General features: G+C 39.5%; 1 protein-coding gene across 3 annotated transcripts in view; it reads left to right on the top strand.

The window, feature by feature from the left end:
• Window positions 1–26,167, top strand: part of SYT1 (synaptotagmin 1) — a 549,783-nt gene that overhangs the window by 432,605 nt on the left and 91,011 nt on the right. For all 3 annotated transcript variants that reach the window (XM_036300651.1, XM_036300649.1, XM_036300650.1), the window contains one exon: window positions 20,578–20,695. In XM_036300651.1, the coding sequence (XP_036156544.1) occupies window positions 20,578–20,695 (118 nt within the window). The remainder of the gene's footprint in view (window positions 1–20,577; window positions 20,696–26,167) is intronic.

Raw genomic sequence — 26,167 nt, 5'->3', positions numbered from 1 at the left:
CTATTGAATAATGATCCAATATAAAAAGTTCACAGATGCCCTAACCGATTTGGCTCGGTGGATAGAGCGTCGGCCTGCGTACTGAAGGGTCCCAGGTTCGATTCCGGTCAAGGGCATGTACCTTGGTTGCGGGCACATCCCCAGTAGGGGGTGTGCAGGAGGCAGCTGATCAATGTTTCTCTCTCATCGATGTTTCTAACTCTCTATCTCTCTCCCTTCCTCTCTTTAAAAAATCAATAAATTATTAAAAAGAAAAAAGTTAACAGACCTTTGTTGTGGGTTTGAAAAACCATGACACCTCAAGAAAGTCACTTCACAGGACAGAGCCTTAGTTTGCCCATTGAGGAAATGAAGATAATGATAACCTATACTTCATGGCTGTAAAGGTAGCAAATAAATTACATGAAGTGTCCAACACATACAAGCTGATCCATAAATGATAGCCTATTATTAACAACTAATAATTATTGAGCACTTATTATGGGCCAGGTTCTGTTGTATACACTTCACATATATTAACTTTGTGATCCTCACAACAGTCCTTTGATTTAGGTTTATTTGTTATCATTCCCATGTTACTGATGAGGTTACAAAGTCCCACAAATGTTAACAATATTCCCAGGTCAAATATAGTCAGCAATATTGTAATAACTATTATGGTAGTAACTATTAAAGTACCGGGTGGGTACTTTACAATGTGTTCCCTCTGACATTTTAAGTATATGATTGTCTATGCTGTACACCTGACACTAATACAAAATAATGTTGAATGCCAACTATAATTGAAAAATTTGGCAAAAATTAATAAAAAATGAATATTCCCAGATCACACAGCTAGTAAATGATAAGCCAATATTTGAATACAACAGTCTCTACTATCTCTACTCTCATTTTTGAGAGCCTCACATCTTTTAGGAATATAGCCATAACCTCCTGTCCACTTTTTCTTTATTACTGTACCTTATCAGTAAGCACAGGAAACTTTCTCAATAACCCAGGCAAAAACTGCCCCAACTTACTTCTGTAAGTTGTTCAGTTTCCCCCTCACACACAATTGAAGAGTATCCTTAATTTGTAATAGAAACAGCTTCCTACAGAAAGCTATCCCACCTAACTCTGTACCATTCTCAACTACAAGTGACATCATTGGCTCATTTCCCTACCTTTAATTCGCTCTGTATAAAATGGGACCGACCTTTTCTAATAGTACACATTTTCTTTACTTTTTTTATTTTTCCCATAAGCTTAAACCTACACAATTCCTCTATCTTAGCATCTTGCAAAAGCAGTCATATATATCTATGATTCATCTCCTTCCACCAAATGTTTTTAAGTATTCAAGGACTGTGAAGGCTTTTTTCAGTAACAATTTTGTACTTATCCTTTTCAGCTTCAAATTCAAAATGCTATCCCTCTAATTTCACATATTCTTTCTCCTACTTGAAAGATTTTAGAGAGGTCATCTAAAATTTGTGTGCTTTTTTAAAATTTATATATATATATATATATATATATATATATATATATATATAATTATTTGCCAAGAATATGCATTTTAAAGCAATAGAAATAAGGATTACCTGAGACTTTTAATTTTTCCACTTGCAGAATTCTGTTTAATCCTTACCTGAGGATATCTTTCCATTGATTTTTAAACAGAGTGGAAGGGAGAGAGGTGGAGAGGGTGAAAGAGAGACACAGATTGGTTGCCTCCAGCACATGCCCCAATCACACATCCCTGGAGATCAAACCTGCAGCTGAGGCATGTGCCCTTGACCTGGAATCAAACCCATGGCCATTCGGTGCACAGGCTGAGGCTTTACCCACTGCACACCAGCCTGGGCCATTTGCAGAATTTATTGAACAGGAAGGGTTACTAGTTTTCTGAGGTAGGTTTCTATTGAGGTCTGCAGACTACTTTAAGGTACAGCATTGATAAAGATGCTTTCACAGGATTTTACATGTGCAAATGTCTCTTTCTAAATAATTTTAGTACTGATCTCCATCAATAAAATACCACATACTAAAATCATAAATAAAAACAAAATCCTAATAAAATGATAAAGGCCATCTGGTGAAGTTGACCAGAAATGTATGGATCAGTTCTCATTTACGTTTCTAGAAACTAAATTTCCTTCATAAAAATATGATGCTCAAAAACTGAAAGCCAGAATGTCACTACAAATAAAGAGGGAAATCATCCTAGTTAAAATACCTTGAGTTGTGATTGCATAACACATGCTTTTTTAAAAAGAAAATTCTCTTAGTAGTTACTTCTCATAAAAATCTGTAATGTACTTTACGTGACTAAAAAAATGCCTGACATCTCAGCAGGGTCATTCCAGCTGTCAACATGAACATAGGCAAAATGAAGCAAATAAGAGATCTCTGTGTGCTTTCTTTGTCTGAAGAGAATGGCTTCCATGCAATTCACATCATACTCATTTGCAGATAAACTATATTTTTGCACTGTGTGATTCAGTGGCATCCACATTTCCATGCAAAGGACCATTGAATTTCCTAATGATGTTCTGATTTTCTTAACAATGAACACCAGTGAACTCTCCCCTAGGCAAACCAGATGAAAATGAAATTATTCCTGCGAAATGAACAATTTGTGAAATCTTGGCAAACTGAATTCCCAGCTTACTTAGAGGTGATCATGGCTTCCTCTGTAACTTTGCCACAATGTGTAATATGTTAAAGGCAATGTGAGAAATACACTAATTAGTTGTATAACCTTCGGCAGAAATAGATGAGAACAGATCACCATGGAAGAGAGAAAAGTCAAAAACTCTGGGGGGAAAAAAAGTAATATACAGATGGGACAGCTTCACTAAGAAATTGAGATTAACAGAGGTGATATGAGAGGTGTTCCCTTATCACCTTTGAGTTGGTGATCTACTTTGTGCAGGAGGTAACTAAAGTTAAGCAAATTTCTTCCTATTGCTTCAAGTCAGTTATATAATCAAGATGAAAATCTAAATTCAAAGTCCTAATCTATATGCCTATAATTTGCTTCTCCATATACTCTCTCCTACATCAGAAAACTAATTCAGTGGACTGTGCAAGAGAAAGATTTTGTTCCTATTACCCACAATCTGATTATAGTCTTTTCACAGTGACACTGTGATGCTACCAAGTAGATGCATCATGCTTGTGGCACAAAGGATGGACTGTACTTCTTTATCTCAAGTAAATACAGTTATCTTAGCATTCCATCTATAGAAGGTTATAATTACCCTGGGAATGACTAAAATGGCCATAGTCATAATTGGGATTTATATCTATTCAGAAATTCAAATATTCCACCTCAGCTTATATCAAGTAATGAGGTTCTTTTGCATCTTTACTAGATTCAGCATTGAATTTCAACATTGAAATCTAAATTTAAAGAGGGTTTGTTTGCATCTTTACAAAATACAGCTACTCTATGTCTAAAAAAAAGAAGAAGCAAAGAAAGTAGAGGAAACTATTTAAAAGTGGTTCTTCTACTGATATTAAACTAGCAAGAAAAATGAGTATCTTTCATTCACAGGGCAGGTTTAATATTTAAAAGTTCTTTCCTACCTATGATTTCATTTTATTTTTACCAGTATATATTAATAGTTTCAATTTCTCTCCAAACATCAAACTAGCCAAATTCCCAATGTTACTCAAATAATTTTTAATACCTACTCAGTCCTCCCAAATTTTGATTTTTCTCTTTGTCTCTTTTACATTTTTATCCTGTTAGTATTCTCCCAATGATCTTTGTACAGTGTCCTTGCCATGCCTACTCTCTCAGAAAGCTTGATCCCCCAAATCCTACTTTTTTTGCTTTTAATAAGAAATCCAATTGACATTTCTAAATATCTCTTCCTTCAGATAACTGTTTTAAATGGTATCTGCTCTTTACTAGACACAGTTCTATTTTTTGTATTACTAGACCATATACCATAGCTTGCCTCCTCCAGCCCTAGCCTTTGTTTTTACCTCTGCCTTATAGGTGTGCTTTCCGGCAGAAGAGGCAGGGCCTATCAAAGAGCCAGGGACTTACTCCTTTACTCTGCCCTCAGCCTCTCAGAAGGCAGAACCTTTGATTTCTGTCATGTCACCACAATCCCCATCACAGCAGATGACTTACCTCATAGTCTTGACTGATTCCAAACTTTTCTTACTATAGAACAAAAACTGATCATTACCATCTCCTCTCTCTTGATCTGTAACTTTGGTTTGACCTTTAGCTATATGGTAGACACAAGGTTAGACAACATGGATTAACATATAGGCCTTGTTTAGTTAAAGACAAATAGGCAAACAGACGTCTAGAGTCTGACATTGCAAATGCCATACTGAGAGTTTGGAAAGGTGTCATGGAAACACAAAGAGGGAAGAAACCCCAAAGGGAGAATGATCAGGGAAAAGCTCAGTTGAGAAATAAATAGGAGTTCAGGAGAAAAATAAAGAGAGGGAGGTTATACCAGGCAAAGGAAGCACCATGTTTCAGGATTTGAAGCCACAATAGAGCATGGTGCAATCAGGATCACAAGTAGAACAAGTAGTAGTTCTTGTTTTATTTCTGGCAAACCCAAATAAATTTGCTTTCATGCAATAATGTTTCTGCTGTATAATTGCCTATCTGTATAAATGCAGAATACCTTTACCATTTTCCTTGTCAAGTCCATGGCCTTTAAGCTCTACTCTGGCATCATTTTCATAGGTTGCCCTTTATATTTTAAAACATCTTTTCAAGTGAGAGCACCCTTTCCAATCTGTCAAAAGGGCAGTTATGTTTAAACTGGATCCTCCCATTTCTGCTGTCTTAACTCTTCTTGCTCACAAAATTGGCCTTTTCTCTTTCCCACTCACATTCTCACCCAGGTTCTCCATCTCCAACAATCCATTCCCCTGCTCTGTGTGCTACTCCTCCCCTACTGATGAGCATCAAGAACCCCCAAGTCAATTCCTTTATGAGTGCTGCTTCACTCTTACTTTATTGTAACGTGCTTCCATTTTGTTGTGAAATTTCACCGTGCTTCTCAACTTTGGCACTCTGTCTTTATATTACACTAGCGGCCCTGTGGCCTCTTGCAATCCAGGACCCCTCGGGGGGTGTCAAAGGCCTGGTGCACAGATTGGGCCCACTCCCCACAGGCCCCTAGTATGCATATAAGATCTTTGGTTAATCTCTTCCCGACCACCTCCTCCCCACTTCCTTCTGAGATTCATCATTCTGTTCCATGGTTCCATGCCTGTGCATTGAAAGTCTGCCCCCTGGTGGTCAGTGCACATTATAGCTACTGGTTGAATGAACAGTTGAATGGTTGCTTAGGCTTTTATATATATAGACTAGAGGCCCGGTGCACAAAAATTTGTGCACTAGGGAGGGAGGGGGTTCCCTCAGCCCAGCCTGTGCCCTCTCGCAGTCTGGGACCCCTCAGGGGATGACCACCTGCTGGCTTAGGCCCGCTCCCCAGGGGATTGGGCCTAAGTTGGCAATCAGACATCCCTCTGGCAGCCCAGCAGCCCTTGGGGGATGTCCACTTGCCAGCGGGGAGCAGGCCTAAACTTCAGTCGGACATCCTTAGTGCTGCTGAGGAGGCAGGAGAGGCTCCCACCACCACCGCTGTACTGGCAGCCATCAGCCTGGCTTGTGGCTGAGCAGAGCTCCTCCCATGTGAGAGCGCCCTGACCACCAGAGGGAAGCTTCTGCATTGAGCGTCTGCCCCCTGGTGGTCAGTGTGTGTCATAGTGACCAGTCATTCCCAGTCTTTCTGCTGTTAGGGTCAGTTTGCATATTGCCCTTTTACTATATAGGATAGAGGCCTGGTGCATGGGTGGGGGCCTGCTGGTTTGCCCTGAAGGGTGTCCTGGATCAGGGTGGGGGTCCCGCTTGGGTGCCTGGCCAGCCTGGGCGAGGGGATGATGGCTGTTTGCAGCTGGTCACACCCCCTTCAGGGCGGGGGTCCCCACTGGGGTGGCTGGCCAGTCTGGGTGAGGGGCTGAGGGCTGTTTTCAGGCTGGCGGGTGACTGAAACTCCCAACCTCTCCTTTTTTTCTTTTTTTTTCTTTTTTTATTCTGGGATTTATTTACCTTCTATGGCTGTCACTGGAGCTGAGAGCCGGCTTTAGCTCTGAGGCTCGGCTCCAGCTCTGAGGCCTCAGTTTGTTTGGCTTCTATAATTGAAACACTGTTGCAACTCCAGCTCTGAGGCCCGGGTGACTGAAAGCAGGTTTCTGGGGTTTGTTTAGCTTCTATAATTGTGACATAGTTGCTTAGAGTGCAGGGCAGAGGCCGGCGGCGGCAGGCGGGGAACCTTGGCTTCCTCCATCACTGGAACAAGCAAGCCTCCTGTTCGCTTCAGCTGCCTGGCTGCCAGCCGCCATCTTTGTTGGCAGTTAATTTGCGTATCGCCCTGATTAGCCGATGGGAAGTGTGTCGGAGGTACAGTTAATTACCATGTTTGTCTATTATTAGATAGGATAGTCCTGCTGCAAGCAGTGCTTTCTCTATGCTTGTGTATAAAGAAATTAGCTACTCTGTTTTCCAGTTTTGTTGAGCTGTAACTGACTGACTGCTTTCTTTCTGTGATCTAATCCCTCTGCTTGCCTCAGACTCCTGTATTCTTTTCCATGAATTTAGGTCTCATCTATAGAAAACCTGTTACATATTTTTGTCTTCTATTGCTCTTTCCTTGGATCAGGTTCTCTGGGGGCTCTTTTTTACTCCCAACCCTTTCTTTATTCCTCTGTGGACCTCACACAAGCCTCTCCTCTTGGGTAGTGGTTTCCTATTCTCAGCAAGAATCATCTTCTCTAGCCATTTTTATCTTAGCTCTTTCTCTTCCTGACAAGCTTACCTAAATTTCCGCTGCACCTTCAAATCCATTTTTAAAGAAATGTAAATAATATGTTACACTGATAATATTTTCTTCCGTTCAATCAGTAACTGTCTTCTCTAACCACTGCCCCTCAAGAGTATCCAATAGCACCTTTTTTAAGGGGCCACCAACCCAGTAATATATACCTTCCTTTTTTGCTAAGCTCCTCATGCTATTTTGTCCTTATGTAAGACTTTTTTCTTCAGGTATTTTTTGTTGTTAATCCTTTCCCAAGGATATTTTTCCATTGATTTTTAGAGAGAGTGGAAGGTGGGGGGGAGGGAGAGACAGAGAGAGAAACATCAATGTGAGAGGACCAGGACCAGGGATTCAGCCTGCAACCAAAGTATGTGTCCTTGACCGGAATTGAACCCGGGAGCCTTCAGTCTGCTGGCCAATGCCAGCTGGAGCTCTTCATGTATTTTTTGCTCATATGATTTGTGACACACATGTAAAGGACATGCCTGGTGTTCCAACAACAGCCAGAAGGTGTATCTGCTCTGGAAAAGCAGACAATGTGCAGTGCCCATGATCCTCTCAGCAGCTTTTTATTTCATTCTTTTCTATTTCCCTGCCCTAATGCCAATATCTCTGCTGCTGTTAATGGAACTTCAACATATAGTATTTTTTCAATGAAATTTCCGTATGACCTGTTTCCCCTGTATCAGTCCTGAAGAGAACGGACAGCCTTGAGCCATAGCTTGGGAAAATCATCACAGTGCCTGGTGCTTTTCCTTCTGATACATCTACAAACTATATCCACTTTCTCTGTCATCTGAGGTTCATCAAACCTTTTATGTCTGTGCATTTGAATTACGGCAAATATGTCTCCTGGGTTCTTCCCAATTGGACTAATAATTAGGGTCTCACATGGCCCCTCGCCAGGCAACAGCTCTCATTCCTTATGAAGTGAATTCACATAAACCCTCTTTCAAAATCCTCCCACTGCTCTCCTCGCCATTCGAAGTTGTTTGATTTCCTTGCCTTCTCTCTTCCCTATGCTCTCTTTCTAGTGGAAGATAAAATAGACAAACTGGCTTTTCCTTCACTGTCCTATTTTTTTTTTCTCCTCTCTATTTTTTTCCTTTGTTTTCCGCTGCCTCACTTTCCCAGCCCCAACTCCAACTTTTCAGGGTTTTTTTTTTTTCTCTCTTTTTTAAAGGTTCCTATTTGCAATGGACAGACCCCATGGCCAACTGAAGCAAGAAATAGAGAAGCTGAGTTTGGCTCCTCTGACCTCTCTAACCTTGCTTTTCAATAGCTTTTCTCTCCTTACCAGCTTCCGTGTGACTTGATCAAGCCTACACCATACTCTCTCTTTTTATTATGTTTTCTTTTTGTTAACCTGAGGATATTTTTCCATTGATTTTTAGAGAGAATGGAAGGGAGGGGGAGAGACAGAGAGAAACATCGATCTGAGAGATCAATTGGTTGCCTCCCATATGTACCCAACCAGGGATGGGCGCTTGCAACCGAGGTAGGTGCCCTTGATCAGAATCAAATCTGAGACCCTTCAGTCCAAGGGCTGAAGCTCTATCCACTGAGCAAAACTGGCTAGGGCCACCATACTTGCTTTATTGCCTTCTTTTGTTTTTTCTCTCCATGATTTTGAGCTCCCCTTGGGTCACAGATGGATCTCATGTAACCCTCATCTAAATATAAAGCAGTTATTATTTATCCAGTTTAATGGTGCAGGAAGAACTTTCTGAGAGCACCCCCATGAGCTGGAGAGTGATAGAACTCAGATCTGCTGAGCTTCATTCATCCTTCCCTCTTTACCCAACCCTCCCTGAGGAGAAGAAAATCTTCCTGGGCCAATGATAGGTCCTAGGTATGTGGCACTGCCATTCCATCTGGATTCCCTGTTAATCACCATCATCCCAGAACTCAAAAAGGAAAAGTGTCCTTGTCAAGGACAGCATCCTGGCTTCTGAGCTTTCTCTGTCAAGACCCTACTCTCCCATAGTTTCCCCTCAGGTTAGGATGCACCAGTAAGTGTAGCTCCAGGGTGACAGGTCAGGATATACTCTTTGCAGTCACTGAGTATGATAGAAAAATTTTAATTCTGCTCTATCAGTAAGCCTCTGAGTAAATCATTCAAATGCATGTCTTTGCCACTAGAGATGACACATCTATGGATTGCTTGGCATTGTTTATCATGAATGCTCCAGGATCAATGGCCCGCATCTGGCATAATATTTCTTTACAGTGTTTCTTGTATTAACTGTATAGGTCAAATCCTCATAGAAATGTACGTTGCCCATATTTCAAACTTATTTGGTATTCACATTTTAAAAGAAGATAACACTAGTTTCCCATAATCCACATAACTATTAGGAAAAGGATACTTTATCTCAGAGCCTCCAAGTCATACGAGGACAAAAAAATAGAAGATTTAAAATTGAATCTGACCCAGATAAATCAAGGACATGTAGTTAACAGAGGGAGAATGTTAAAGGAACAAAGCAACTTAGTAAGTCTTGCCGTGGGAAATCTCCCACAAACCTCTCCAGTATTTCCCTTCCTCTTCACATGTTCTCATAAAGTTGGTCATTTCCTGGGATTCCACTTAGGCCCTTTATTAACTGAAGCAGCATCCCAAGCTATGGGAGCATACCCACTATCTTCCCTTATTTTGTCCATCTCTACTCATTTGGATAAATCTTTCATAACCCCCCAAAATCTGTCAAACTAAAATTGAATACTATGATGGATTGCCATGTTGTCCACTAGGGGGCAAAACACTATTTCATATCATTGTAAAGGCCACCTAGAACATTAATTCCTTCACAAAGGAATTAATGGTGGGATTTCAGGCACCATGACACACTATAGCATGAGGAAACTTGACAAAGACATTTCTGGGACTCACTTTCTAGTTCACATTCTGTTCACATGCCCTTACCCTCCACTCAAAATGTACATACATGAAATTAACCACATAAAAGGTAGTTTCTCTACCTTTTCTATAGTGGTCCTTCATAATACATCTTTCTATAATGGCACTTACCATTTTATGTTGAATTTCTGTTTCTATGCTTGTTATTCCCAGCACAGAATAAGATTCTTAAGGGAAAGAACAAGTTTTAATCTTTTGTTCCAAGTACCTTGCACCAGGACTGACGTATTGAAAACAAAATAAGAGTTTGGTAAACTGAATTAGTGAAGTATTAGACTAAACATTGCTTATTTTCTACAAACCATACAAAATGAAATGGATCACTAATCATACTTTTAAAAACACCATTTAGAACTTATTCTCTTATTTGTATTAATAATGTCAAATAGACCCAATTGCCCTGCCGGTGTGGCTCAATGGTTGAGTGATGGCCCATGAACCCAGAGGTCATGGTTCAATTCCCAGTCAGGGCATATGTCCGGGTTGCAGGCTCAATCCTCAGTAAGGGGCATGCAGGAGGCAGCCAACTGATGTTTCTATCTCTCTATCCCTCTCCCTTCCTCTCTCTCTGAAAATCATTTTTAAAAATAGGCCTAATTGTGATGGTTCAGTAAAAGAACTGTATTTCTTGCTCACTCGATAGTACAAGGTAGTTCCACATTGGCAGGTAGGACTCCATGTTTCTTTAGGAACCATTCAGAAATCCTGGCTGATTGAACCTCTGCTCTTCCAAGGTCACTCTAAGGTCATTATCTCAGTCATTAGAAAGAAAAAATCATCGGTAGGAGTTTGAGGGGATTAAGTCTAGAGGTGGTGCACATCACTTCTCTAGCAGTCTCTGCCAGAGTTGAGCATTCATTCTTTGGCTAAAAGTATACTAATCATTTCCTTTGTGCCAGGTACTATGCATACATATAAAGGGTACTATATACAGATGATCAAATTCATAGAAGTGAGATACAATCCAATGATCACAAAAATCAATACATGCCTGCTGTACATGATTATAATTATTGTACCTGGTTATAATGCATTATTCCTATAATTAATAGTTCAAAAGAATATTACAGGGAGCTACTAAAGAGTATTCAAGAAGAATACTCTTATTTAGTCTGGTGATTCAGGTATGGCTCCTCAAAATAAATTATCTTTGAGGTGAGGCATTAAATATGAGTATAATTAACATGACATATTTAATGATATGAAGAAAATTGATGTGGCTAGAGCACACAGGGGACAAATGGTATCAAATGAGGCTGAGGAGTAACCTGGAACCAAACTCTGAGGAATACTCTAACTGATGTAAAGATGCAGGTCTTCATCCTAAGAGAGACAGGAGACCTAGTTGAGGATTATAAGTAGATTTGTTACCTAAAAGGTGACTGACCACTGTATTTCAAGAGTAAACTTAAGGAGACCAACTAAGAGACTATTAGAATAATCCAGGTGATAGATTATTGAAATATGGTGATAAATATTCTAATATTGGAATATTAGAGATTTATTGGATAGGGGTCAAAACAAGTAGACCCATTTGAGAAATTTCTAATAGATTCAATCAGAGCTCTAAAGAAGTCAAAGGTCAATGATAATTCCATTTTCCAGCTTGAGTGCTGGTTGAATGCTGGTACCAATCACTGAAATAGAATGAACCAAGTTTTTGAGAAAGATAATAAATTCAGCTTTTGGCATTTGAGCCTAATATGTGTGTGAAATATTCTAATGTGAAAATGACAAGCAGATGGTTAGATGTATGAGTCTGTAGCACAGATAAAAGATCTAAACTGAAGATACAAATTTGGAAATCCCTCCTAAGAAGATTGTAACTCAAGTCATAGACTGGGGTAATACCAGTTTATGAAGAAAAGAAATGGGCTAGGACTAAGCCTTGAGAAAGGACATCAAGAATGAGTGGCCAGGGGGAAACAAATTAGGTCACTCAGACTCAAAGTTTCAAGACCTGCCCCTGCCTTCAGTCTGATTATATTCATTCTTTATTATCCTCAGGCTTTTGACCACAGGGTGGGGCCAGAAGTTTTCCAACAGGGTGAGGTGATTGCTTCTACCTGAAGGCTGATTGTTATTCTCAATCTCTTTTTTTTATTCCTTATTATTATTTTTTAAATCTTTTTTGTTTATAGTATTACAGATGTCCCTCTCTGCCCCTCCCCCACATTCACCCTCCTCTGGTTCCTGCCCTGCCCCAGGCCTTTGGTAGCCAATTATCTATATCCATAGGAAATGTATACATGCATAGAAGATCTTTGTTTAAATTCTTCCACCCCACCCACTTCCCTCTGAGAATCGTCATTTCCATGCCTCTGGTTCTGTTTTATTGACCAGTTTATTCCGTCAATAGATTTCTTATTTATTTTTATTTTTAGATTTAATTTTTGATAGATATGTATTTATTGCCATTTTATTGTTCATATATTTGATCTTTTTATTTTTCTTTTTATTCTTCTTCTTGAAGAATACCATTCAATGCTAGTATGGTGGTGATGAACTCCTCTAGCTTTTTTGTCTGTGAAGCTCTTTATCTAATATTCAGTTTTAAGTAATAGTTTTGCTGGGTAGAGTAATCTTGATTGTAGGTCCTTACTATTCATCACTTTGAATATTTTTGACACTCCCTTCTGGCCTGCATACTTTCTGCTGAGAAATCAGAGAACAGTCATATGGGTACTCCCTTGTAGGTAACTAATTGTTTTTCTCTTGCTGCTTTTAAAATCCTCTCTTTGTCTTTAGCCCTTGTCATTTTAATGATGATGTGTCTTAGTGTGGTCCTCTTTGGATTCCTCTTGTTTGGGACTCTCTGTGCTTCTACACTTATAAGTATATTTCTTTCCCAGGTAGGGGAAGTTTTTTGTCATTATTTCTTCAAATAGGTTTTCAATATCTTGCACGCTCTCTTTTCTGGCACCCCTATAAAAAAAAATTAAAAAAGAAAAGAGTGGCCATTCACAAATAAATCAAGAAAGCATTGGATTAAAGAATCAGAAAAAGAGAAGTCAACAAATTCTGTTGAGAATTTAGGTCAATGAGACCAAAAAAATATTTGGCTTACTAATATGGGTGTCATTTGAAACTAACAGGAACCATTTCATTAAAATGATGGAAAGAGAAATCAGTGGAACATATGTTATAGGGACAATGATTGTAGCCAGTTCATTCAAGAAGTTTGGCTCTAAAAAAGGAGCAGAAGAACTTGAACTATCTAGAGAAGAGGGTGGTTCAAATAGGATTTTTGTTATAATAGCAAACACTCATATTGTACATTTTAAGTGCCAAGCACTTTTCTAACTACTTCACTTTGCCTTATAATCTACTATGTTTATTTTGCTCATTGATTTTTGCATGCTTTATTGTATTCCAGTGCCTAGAACAGTACCTGGCACACAGGAAATGCCCAATAAATATCTGCTTAATGAAGACATAGTGAGTTAATGTCCATGTCTCATTCCAGTGCTCTTCCCACTACTCTGTTCTGCACTTGACTATTACTCTTTTTTTTTTTTAAATATATTTTATTGATTTTTTTACAGAGAGAAAGGGAGAGAGATAGAGAGCTAGAAACATAGATGAGAGAGAAACATCAATCAGCTGCCTCCTGCACACCCCCCACCGGGGATGTGCCCGCAACCCAGGTACATGCCCTTGACCGGAATCGAACCTGGGACCTTTCAGTCTGCAGGCCGACGCTCTATCCACTGACCCAAACCGGTTTCAGCGACTATTACTCTTTAATAGGCATTTTAATTTTCTATTTTATCATTCTTATTTTGATCATTTCAGAATATCCTCTTTTCTGATGTTAATTATTATTTCTAAAAGGGCTCAAAGTGTATCTTTTAATCAAAATACAAGTTGAAAATATCATGAAGAAATTTTGAAGATCTAAATCATAAACAAAAATTTATATTTAACTACATGAATGTTATGCTTCTAGAAGACTAACTTGGTGTAAGCTCTTGGGGACTTTGCATATGCATTTCTTTGCCTAGAACATTCTTGCTCTCTTCTTCAATGGGGTTACATTGATTCTTCCTTCTGAATCTTCACATCTCGGCTCAAGCATTGGCTCTTCCAGGACCAATGTCATGACACCAACCCCTCCTTACATGCTAGTAGTTCTGGCTAAAAGAGGAGAGCTAGCTAGAGACTTGTCTTAAAGCTACATTTGCATGGCAAGTTCGTTCATTTTACAAAGAACATGCATTTGAGGTGGCTGGATTTATAAGGGCTATAAATCTCCTATTAAAATCCAGACTCTGCAAAGTTTCAACCTTCTCCTCTTGGTTCCCATAGCGTTTGTGCTGCCTATATGGTGCAGTTATTACATTACGTTGTTATTATCTACCTCTGTCCCTCCACTACATTCTGGAAGTCTTAAAGTCATCTTATTTATCTAGGTATAATGGAGTCTAGTACCTGAAAGAATCCATGATGGGACATAACAGTTGTTTAATAAGAAATGAATGAATAACTGAATACAAAGTTAATGGATTATATAGTAAAAATAAGTATTCAAAGAAATAACACACTGTTTCATTCACCTGAGCAATTTACAGTACATTTGTACTCTAGGCCACAGCAGCATTTCACACTGTGACCATCTGGACCATTAGATGTAAATACCGGTTTGGCAGATATTTCAGGGCTATCAAAGTAGTTATGGGAATAAGATGAATTTGAAAGATACTACCACACAAAGGACATATTTAAAGCCACCCCCTTTGTTATTTAGATAAAAACCTGACATTGTCCTTCTTATAAATAAACTAGAGGCCCAGTGCACAAAAATTTGTGCACTCGGCGGGGGGGGGGGGGGGAGTCCCTCAGCCTGGCCTGTGCCCTCTCGCAGTCTGGGACCCCTCAGGGGATGACAACCTGCTGGCTTAGGCCTGCTCCCTGGGGGATTGGGCCTAAGATGGCAATCAGACATCCCTCTGGCAGCCTGGGAGCCCTCGGGGGATGTCCACTTGCCAGCGGGGAGCAGGCCTAAGCTGCAGTCGGACATCCTTAGCGCTGCTGAGGAGGTAGGAGAGGCTCCCACCACCACCGCTGTACTGGCAGCCGGCAGCCTGGCTTGTGGCTGAGCAGAGCTCTCCCTGTGGGAGCACACTGACCACCAGGGGGCAGCTCCTGCATTGGGCGTCTGCCCCCTGGTGGTCAGTGTGTGTCATAGTGACCAGTCATTCCCAGTCATTCTGCTGTTAGGGTCAGTTGCATATTACCCTTTTATTATATGGGATAGAGGCCTGGTGCACGGATGGGGGCCAGATGGTTTGCCCTGAAGGGTGTCCCGGATCAGGGTGGGGGTCCTGCTTGGGTGCCTGGCCAGCCTGGGTGAGGGGCTGATGGGTGTTTGTAGGCTGGTCACACCCCCTTCAGGGTGGGGGTCCCCACTGGGGTGCCTGGCCAGCCTGGGTGAGGGACTGATGGCTGTTTGCAGGCTGGTCAAGCCTCCCCCAGTGGGGACCCTCACCCCATGGAGGTTTGGCCAGCCTGAGTGAGGGGTTGATGGATGTTTTCAGGCTGGCCCCACCCTCTTTAGGGTTGGGGGTCCACTGGGGTGCCTGGCCAGTCTGGGTGAGGGGCTGAGGACCGTTTTCAGGCTGGCCAAGCCCCCCCAGCAATGGAAGCTCCCAGCCTCTCCTTTTTTTCATTTTTTTCTTTTTATTCTGGGATTTATTTACCTTCTATAATTGAAACTTTGTAGCCTTGAGAGGAGCTCAGAGCCGGCCAGGGCGGGTGGGAGGGAAAGCCTCCTGCTCGCTCCAGCTCCGTGGCCACAGCCAGCTGAAAGCAGGTATCTGGGGTTTATTTACCTTCTATAATTGAAACTTTGTTGCTTTGAGTGGAGCTCAGAGCCAGCCACGGCAGCTGGGAAGCTTGGCTTCCTCCATCATTGGGGCAACCAAGCCTCCTGCTTGCTCCAGGTCTGTGGCTGCTGGCCGCCATCTTGGTTGGGTTAATTTGCATATAGTCGCTCTGATTGGCTGGCGGGCGTGGCTTAAGGCATAGCAGAGGTATGGTCAATTTGCATGTTTGTATTTTATTAGTGTAGATAACATCTTAGTATTTTTCATAAATGGAGGATACACAGAGTCTGAATTTTCATTTTGAGAGATTATGGGACTGCCATTTAGTACTTGTCACCTCTAAATAGATTCCCAACCACATAGAAAAATCCTCTACTCAAAGAATCTATCACTAACTTAACACATAGAAAAATCCTAAGATTAATATAAATAGAACATGCCTTTTTAAAATGTCACAGCATTAAGTCAATTCAGGTGTCTTTTAAAAATTCATTCAAAAGTATAGTATTTCCAACACACATGTGAACTTAGCCCCATTTGCAAAGATCACTAAGTGAACCCCTCTTTTTACATATAAAATGAGGTATGGTATTATAGAAGCCATCAAATAAATATTCATTTTAAATCAAACTTTTTATGTAGCCATTGGATCTGACCTCTGTTCTAATATCTACCATGCTTTTCAAAAAGCAAAGGTATTGCTGGAGTTGTCTAGCCAGTCATTAATTTGTGTCTACTCTATTTAGTGGCTACTTTAAAAAAAAAATCATGGAATTATCAAGCAGCTCAGAACAAAGGTGCTTTCTGATTGTCAGCTCCCCATTCTAAAAGAGCAGGTTAATTTCTCTAAATCTCACAGTTGGAACTTTCTAACACTGACTGGCAGTTTCCACCTAGTGATCAAGGCAATTGACTAAAATAAATTATACATAAAGCTGAAATTCCTAATAGTAATAAAGCCCCCTTCATGAGATAATCACAGCAGCAAAAGCACTCATTTGTCTGCTGCAGCTCTACAGGGTCTTGCTTGAAATTACCTTATAAAAACTGTACTTCCAGCATGTTTTCATTTCTAGTTTTACAATAGGAATAAAATGTCAGTGAGAATGGAGTAGCCAATGGGCAATCAGTTGGAATATTTGTTTGTCCTTCCAAACGGCAATCTGATGGTAAAGACAACTCATGATTTGAGTCAAAGGACCTTGCTTCAGCTCCACAGTGAGACGCCCACAGACCTTATGTAATCTCTGAGTCTCAAAGTTTTCATTTATAAAATGGACATAACAGTACCTACTTCACAGGGCAGTTGTGGAGAAAACACACACAGAATTGTCAAGGAGCAATAAGGATCTGAGAGGCAGATTTGGGTATCATTTTTCTACATAAATTTTTCAAAAGCCACTTTTGCCTTCCATCACCATAACCCTGCTAAAGGAAACTTTTATAAAATTTAGAAATGTTTGATTTCTAGAAATTTAGAGTGGTAGATAAAATATTTAATATTAAATCTTTATATATTACTATTCAATTATCTTTCTTCCAACCTAACATGTGAAAAGTATGAAATAAGAGTTTGATGTGAAAATGTCCACATAAAACTATCAGATCATTCCAATTCTTCTGTGTAGATAACAAGAGATACAATAAAACCTTCACATGCTAAAACCAGACTCTAGGGACAGGAGTGCATCTCCATCTAATTAAATGTCCTAAAACAGTTAATCAAGGATAAAACCAGAATGTAACATTGGCTCCATTCTCAAACTTTTCACTTTAGAAAATTATTAAAGTTGATTTTTAAAGAATTAGGAACAGCATATATTTATATCTCAGATAGCTACAACTCAGAAAATTTAATGAACAAGATAAAGGTTCAGATGAATTGGGTATTTTCCTCCCCCATTTCTAGAAAAATGGGTTGTTCTTTATTTATCTGCTTGGTTCCAAAAAGGATACAAATTCCAGAATAAACAGTGACTAGTTTTCAAATGGCTTATAGATCCAGAAATAAGATTTTAAAACACTGAAAAGTAACTTCAATTGATTGATAGAAAAAATAGATGTTTAATTTGGTGTACCAATTATGATAATTTTATGAGCAAATGAAGCTTTACATGTTTAAGTCCCTAAGTTAGTTATATGTAGATCTGTAAAGGCTGCTAAAATAAGTAATTTTCCTTATTTTTCTTTCTCCCGAAGTTTCCATTTTGATATTTTCTTTTTTAAAAAACTACTCCTTCTTTCTCTATCCCATAGTTTTTTTGGTTTTTTGTGTGTGTGGTTTTTTTTTAAATATATTTTATTGATTTTTTACAGAGAGGAAGGGAGAGGGATAGAGAGTTAGAAACCTCGATGAGAGAGAAACATTGATCAGCTGCCTCCTGCACACCCCCTACTGGGGATATGCCTGCAACCAAGGTACATGCCCTTGACCGGAATTGAACCTGGGACCCTTGAGTCCGCAGGCCAATGCTCTATCCACTGAGCCAAACCGGTTTGGGCTTTATCCCATAATTTTAAAATTACAGAAAACTTCACATATTTTTCCTACTTGAGATGTGGTTTTTCAAACTCCATAATTGCTCTCTTCTAAAACTAAATATTATATAAAATCTTTAAAGTTCCCTAAATATCATAAGATAGAATAAAATGATACTAGGATGTAGGTAAGTTGTGACATTGTCTTAAACAATTGAGCTGCCAATAAATTAACTATGGAATTAAATTATGGGCCATAAAGAGAGGTGTCATGTAAAAGAGAACAGTCATGCCTAAAATGCCTAATTAGAACTGCTGCAGTAACCTGGTTCTGCAACACAGCAAGTTCCCCAGGGAAGGTCCTGTGGCAAAAAGACAGAATCTGGCAAAAAGAACCCTCTTCCTAATGAGCATTTTTGAACAGCAATTTTGTTCATTTATATCTCTCTTATCTCATAAAGTTCAGGTAAATTTGTCTACACTTTGTATTAATTTCTGTGATATTGACTCTCATTCTGTATTTTCAAAGACTATGAAAAGTAATTTATTCCACCAGGTCCTTCTGATGTGTAAATTAATTTGTAGGGGTGGCATTTCAGGTGAATTTAGCACATTAGAAGTAACTTATTACCTACACTAATGGAGGTGAGCTATGACCTACATAGCTCAAAAGGGAATATTATCTAAAGTTGCCATTTGCTTTTTTGGAAATGTGTGGGAACTGATAATTCAAGCAAGGACCTTGTCTTTAAGGAATTCACAGTCATGTGGGAAAACTAAGACATGTGCACAGTAAGACAAAAAATAAGTCCTTAGTGACTTGAGAGATGTATAGGTAAGATGTTCTGAGGACCCAAGGAATGAAAGAATGGGGGATATAAACACTATGTTGAGCCCAGCTGGCCTGACTCAGTGGTTGTGTATTGAGTATGAACCAGGAGGTCACAGTTCCATTCCCGGTCAGGGCATATGCCCGGATTGCCGGCTAATCCCCAGTAGGGGATGGGTAGGAGGCAGCCAATCAATGATTCTCTCCCATCATTGATGTTTCTACCTTTCTCTCCCTCTTCCTTCCTCTCTGAAGTCAATAAAAAATGTATTTAAATTAAAAAAACACATGTTGATATTTTCAATAAAAGCACTACTTAAGCAGAAAGAGCATCACTTCTCACATACACTGAATATATTACTTCTCACCTATAGATAAAGCATAGAACAGGTAGCTATGCCTTTCTCTCTTAAAGGTGTATATAATGAGTATCCTATACAGGAATTACATTTCCTTAATTGTTAACTTACATGTAGGCAGATATTTCCACACTGGAGACTCTGGCTGATTTACTATTCGTAAAGTTATAGGTAAAGCTAAATATGGTCATAATAAGAGTATAACATGAGAGGACATGAGGAGATGGCCTCTGTAACTCACTCCTATGTTAAAAGTCTATCTTCAGAAATCTGATAACCATTACTGTCTTTGGAACCAGAATTCACTTTCTTTGGGGGGGTGGGGGGTGGGGGGTAGGAGGGAGGCAATAAGAAATAAACCTTAGTTTGTCAGATACCTAATTCCCTGTGGCAGAAAGCCGTGTAGATCCTCCAGCTTCTCCCACCTCATCTCCCTCATGCTTATAAATACGAACACGAAAGTTCTAACAACATGGTCCTTAATTAGTGATACCAGAGAGTAAGACACTTAAGGTGGGAGAACCCATAGCAGTTCTTTCTGGAAAAGTAAATACAAGTTTTCTATACCATCATCTTCAACTCTGACTCATTTGTTCAGAAATGCCTGGGTACAGGATTGGTGAATGTGCTTTGAGCGTAAAATATGGTATCAATTAAATAGCTGAGGGGCTATGGGATTCTTTTTTATTACTATGTATTTGTTTTCCAACCTGCCACTTAGATTTTTACAAATATTAGGATTTAGACTTTTACACATATTAGGATAAAGAGAAAGAAAGTTAGACCTCACTTGAAATGAGTAAAAATGAAAGTGCAAAAACTTACCCCATTGTTTTTCAGTTACTAGAAATTCAGAAATTCTAATCAATAGTCTTTTATCAAAAAATCTAAATGTAAAGTATTAAACATAATCCTATTTGAGGTATAAAGAGACCAAAATTTAGGTAGGGGTGATTTTACTAAAAAAGTGCCTGGCTCCTTGCAAAGGTATTTAATAAAGTTAAGAAGTTTGCCCAGAGTGTGGCAGTGCCATTCAGAGTGGAGTCTCTAGCGAAGCCATCTTGGTCTCATTTCCTGAACCGTTGAATTATGGATCTAGTTCAATGACTGTTAAAGCATAAATGAGCTGTTTAAAAACTGAAATGGACGGCAATCACTCATGATGATACCTTATGAAAGACCACTGGGCAGATGCCGATAAGCCTAAGAATTTTCCAATTCTAATTGTCATAACGCTCCTTCCTCCGAGGAATTACAATGTATTTGTAGACTATATTTATCTTTATCTGAAAAGATACTTATGCTTGTGTATTGGCTTTTGTAGCAAGAGAAACTGGGTGACATCTGCTTCTCCCTTCGCTATGTACCTACTGCTGGCAAACTGACTGTTGTCATCCTGGAGGCAAAGAACCTGAAGAAGATGGACGTGGGTGGCCTATCTGGTAAGTCTGATTTTTTTTTTAAATGCTGTTTCATCATGGTTACCAAGTGCATAGCACACATGCTGTGACTCTCCAGCCCTTAATTGATCACTGTTCTCATTCTTACGGAGGCTGGAAGCAATCTCAGAATTGATCCCAACACAGTGCCCCAGGAAGCCACTCTCAATGTGTTGGAATTGGCTCCAAAGATGAAATCTATTTTCCTGCTTCATAGCACAAGTCTCAATTGTCAGTTCTATAGCACTGAAAGCTGATAATGCTTGCTTTTCTTCTAAAAGGCAATGCCACCACCCTGGCCAGTGTGGCTCAGTTGGTTGGGTATTGTCCTGTGCACTGAAAGGTTGCTGGTTCAATTTGCCTAGTTAGGGCACATGCCAGGTTGCAGGCTCGATCCCCAATAGGGAGCATGCAGGAGGCAGCCAATTGATGTTCCCTCTCACAACAATGTTTCTCTCTCTCCCTCTCCTTTTTCTTTCTCTCTCTCTCCTCTCTCTCCTCTCTCTCTCTCTCTCTCTCTGTCTGTCTCTCTCAAAAGTAAATAAATACATTAAATAAAATAAAAATACTATATATATATATACATATATATATACATATATATGATTTTTAAAAATAAAAGGCAATGCCTATGACCAACTATAATTTTGTTTAGTTGGGGGGGGTACTTTTTTTGGTTCAAAATTCACTCATCATATGAAAAATAGTATTTTATCTGAGACTTATTAGGTGTTTCATAGCCTAGCATAGTTTTTAAAGATACTGTTTTATTAAAGTTTCTGCATTTCAAAATATGTGAACAATAAAATCTGTTTGAGGGTGAATCCCCATGGTTATGCATTTATTTCCTGTAGCTTATATTGGAGATGGGAAAGACTTTGGGATTTAAAGTTCTATAAAACCTAACCTTAGTTTTTAAAAAAAAAATGGTGAGTAAAATAGTATACTCTTGCTCAAAAGCAAAGTCAAGTCAAGGGCTTGTCATTTCCACAGTTGAATGTACTTTTTTTAATTTTCTGTGTGATTAAATCAATTATATTTAATTTTCCAGTGAATTATTACAGTGTGAGAAATGTTCTTGATATGCCACAAGGTCATCATAAATAGATTATAGTTGTCATTGCTTGTGGCTGTGGCACTAGAACTAGCATTTCTGATTATTCAGTGCTTTCTCCAATAAAAATTTTGCAAACTTCAAAAGGTCACCTAATGCAGCCTGGTGATTTTATATTCTAAAGCAGCGATATTCAACTGCTATACCTGAGTCAGGGACACTGACCTCTTTTCCTTTAGATTGTCAAATAAAAAATGACAACAGCCAACACAACAGCAGCTATCCAATGTGAATGAATCAAAATTATACCTATTTTTTTATAAGATTGGCAATAAAGAAAATGTAATTACTAGTAATTAGTTTACATGTGCCATGAGATGAAAAAGGTTGGAAAATGCTGTTCTAAAGTATAACGGCTAAAAAAAAAATGCTAGAGCTGAGTTTCTACTTACTGCACCACTAATTTGTTAATGAAATTCTCCTGGTGCCTCTTTATAAGTAAGTCGCCTGAGGAAGCTGCACTAATTCTTTCATGTCACTAAGACCTCATTTAATAACTTACTGCTTTCATTGCCTAATAGCATAACTGAGCATATTTAAAGCGATGAGCAGTTTCCTCTAAAAATGTAAAGAGTACTTAATGTACCTAAGTTGCAAAATATATGTATCTACGTGTCTATACACACATACCTTCCCTAGCTCTGTCCATTGAAAAGGCCTAGAAACAGGCTAAGTAGCCAAGAGCATCCCTAGCACAAGCTATGGTTTGAAAGTTTAATTTCTCATGAAAAGAACCTGGGGCATATTAGAGAAATAGGAGATTCCAGGTGTGACACAAAGTGTTCAAGACAAGCCTAGCCAGTGGTCAGCAAACTGCAGCTCGCGAGCCACATGCGGCTCTTTGGCCCCTTGAGTGTGGCTCTTCCACAAAATACTGACTTCTGCACATGGGCCACGAAGTTTCAATCGCACTGTACGTGCGCGCCCACACGTGGTATTTTGTGGAAGAGCCACACTCTAGGGGCCAAAGAGCCGCATGTGGCTCGTGAGCCACAGTTTGCCCACCACTGGCCTAGACCATCCCATCTACCAAAAAGCAAGGGAGCTATCAAAGACTAGTGGGGAACCAACTTGAAGTGGTTTCCAATAACAAAGATGTGATCATTTAAGCTTCGTAATTATAGTGTGATGTATTCAACCCTTAAAAAATAAGAGGATTTGGTGTGTCTATGTGTAAAAAACTTCAGAGAAATTTTTAATTACAAGAACAATTTGCTACGAAATCACTACCTAATATCCTGAGGTATGACTTTAGACACCTTTGACCTTTAGCTTTCCTTTGGTTCAATAGCCAGATCCTATCACATGGTATTTTGTATCCTGTCTCACAGGTTCTGTTCCAAACTCCTATGCCAACAATATCACCATCCTCTATGCCTAGTACTCCCCTAGTCTGCCTTCCAGTTCATCTTATACCCCTCAAACTGCCTCCATTCTTTACTTAAGTCATTTTCTTTACCTGGAATTCTCTTCCCTTCACCAATACCTAGCTAAAATCTATCCATCCTTCAGGCTCAGCTTAAGTCTTCTTTTCTCCATTCATTCGACAAATCTGTACTGTGTCCCTACCTTATGTTAGGTATTTCTTTCATTTTTTTAAATTGTTGCCAGTGTTACAGATATCCCCCATAGAGCCCCCTTTCCCCCTCCAACCAGCCCCAGCCCCATCCCAGGCTTTTACCACATTATTGTCTGTGCCCATGGGTTATGCATATACGCATATATGTTCTTTGGTCAATCTCTTCCTGTTCCCCCACCTCTCTGTCCTCTGCCATCTGTCAGTCTGTTCCATGTATCCAGGCCTCTAGACCTGTTATGTTCATCAGTTTATTTTGTTCATTATATTTCACATATAAGTGAGATCATGTGATATTTGTCTCTGGCTTATTTCACTTAGCATAATACCTCCAGGTCCGTCCATGCTGTTGCAAAGAGTTTCTTCTTTTTTACAGCTGCATAGTATTCCATTGTGTAAAGGTACCACAGCTTTTCTATCCACTGTGTTAGATATTTCTGAAACTAGATGTGCATCATTGGACAAAACAGCCCCAAAAAACTACCCTCATAAAGCTTATGTTTTAATGTGGGGAGATGGACAGGAAGCCAATAAATAAGAAAAACACATAGTATGCCAAGAGGGGAAAGGTGCCACTGAGAAAGCAAAGGAGGAAGCAGGAGAAGGAATGTTGGGGTGTGGCTGTACATGGGTATTTGGAGAAAGCTGCCTGGAAAGAGATGAGGGGGTGAGCCACAGGGTGTCTGGGAGAGAAAACATTTTAGGTAGAGGGACTCCACGAAGCCTTTTCTGATTCATCACAATAGAACAAACCTTTCTCTTTTTCAAATGCCAATGGTAGTTTGTTTATGCCCTTCCAGCATCACACTTCTCTCTCACTAGAATGTGTTCTGTATTTCTATCTCCCACGATGCCCTCATGACTGCTAGCACTGAGCATAGCTGTTGAGTGAATAATGAATTATTTACAAAGGAGCTGTGGCCTGAAAAAACAAGTCTTGCATTTCAAATTTTTTTAACCTACTTACCATTAAACTAACTTTAAGCACTTGGATGGTCTGTGTCAAAGTAAGTTGACCTATGTATGTCCTATGAGACCAAAATTATATAATGAGATCATTCCAGGTAATTCAAATACCAAATTACATTTGCTGGAAATGGCTGGTTAATTGGAACTAAAGTTGGATGTTTTGCCAAGGTTTAAATCCCACTCTGCCACTACTAGCAACTTGACTTTGGACAAGTTATTTAAGCTTTCTAAGCCTCAGGTGCATTATCTATAAAGTGGGAGTAATAAGAGAACCTGGTTTATATGGTCCTTGTGAAAAATAAATAAAAGCACTGGGTCTGTCATACCTAAATGCTCAATAAATATCACTAATTTTTTCTATTAGGAACTTTATCAAATCTTGGGTTAAATATGCAAAATGTGAATGCAACCAATGGACAGTTTAACCAATTGCTTGATTCAAAAATGCAAAAGGAAAGTTCATCAGTTTGTTTGATCAGGATTGCCTGATCAATTCAGGCAAAATGCTCTCAGTAGACCATGATTTGCATAGACCCAACAGTGAATTAAGACAAGGCATGGAATTAAACAACAAACAAAACTGAAAAAAAAATAAGAAATGGAATACATTTTTAAAATAATTTTTATTACTACCCTCCAACAGAGCCTGTTTATCTCCTGCCTATTGTGTTAATTCAAAATGCAAGACAGAAAGATTTTGCCTCAATCATATACCCATATAGCAAACCCTGTAAATTCCAACCCTTTTTTAAATTTAGAAATCCTTTTATAACTTGGTATTTTCATTCAGTTCTCATTAGAGACCTCTGAGGCAGTTTCTGAAGGTAATAGCCTCAGAAAATTGAAATTTAGAGACATTAAATAATGTACATAAATCATCTTGCTCCATAGCTGACACATAGGAGGGGATCAATACTGGCTATCGCTTTTGTCCCTAGTATTAACAGTCAAAGTCACCTGATTTGTAGTTGATATAGCTGTGACTGAAGCCCAGACCCTCCCAATACACCATTCAGCCTTCTCCACACCCATCACCTTCCAGGTGGGACAATAGGGATCCGCCAGCTCTAACATAGCAGAGGTAACTCTCTGCTTGGAGCTGAAACACCAAGATCCTTGGTGTTAATAAGGCTAGAAATGGAGGCTTTAAAGGGTTTCTTGATGACTGTGGAAATTTCCATATGTATTAACCCCTATAAATACTCCCAGAATCACAGAAGGACTTCACTTGTGGCTTCTGGCAGCCTTTTCTTCTCGTATGACCCAGTATGAAACAGAATGCAGTCTCCTAAACCAGTCCTTTCCTCCCTTTCCCTGAAGCTCACACGGAGTCCTTTTGAGATGTCTCTAAGGTTTGTACTGCTGGGAACCACAGCAAATCAACAGGGGTAACGATGTTGTAGCCCTGCTGCCTAAATTACAAAGAAAACAACACAATCATGTCAAGCATGGTGATGAAAGGGAGCTGGGAAGACACACAAAATAAACAGGAAGTGCACGCATCTATGCCAGCAGTCTCCTGAACGTCACGGAGCTGGAAAGGAGGCTATGAGGTGCGATCAGTTCAGGAATGGCCCCAGGGCTGGTTGGGAAAATGTGGTTGTGTTCTTCCTCATCATCTCTTCCTCCCTTTTACTTCCCTCCCCAGCTCCCACCATCAGGCTTCTTCTTCCCCATATCTCTGTGGAAACTGTACTATAGAAAGCAAAGGGTAGGGCTGTAGGAGAGGTCCCCCATCTAAGTCTCCAAAAAGGAGAGCAATGAAATTCAGAAATGGCAGCAACTACTTAAGGAAGATAATGCGTAAAGAGTAAAG

The sequence above is a fragment of the Myotis myotis genome, unplaced genomic scaffold, assembly GCF_014108235.1.
Source record: "Myotis myotis isolate mMyoMyo1 unplaced genomic scaffold, mMyoMyo1.p scaffold_m19_p_3, whole genome shotgun sequence".
Lineage (NCBI taxonomy): Eukaryota > Metazoa > Chordata > Mammalia > Chiroptera > Vespertilionidae > Myotis > Myotis myotis.
The sequence above is the reverse complement of the archived record's forward strand: the minus strand, read 5'-3'. Positions and strand labels throughout refer to the sequence as shown.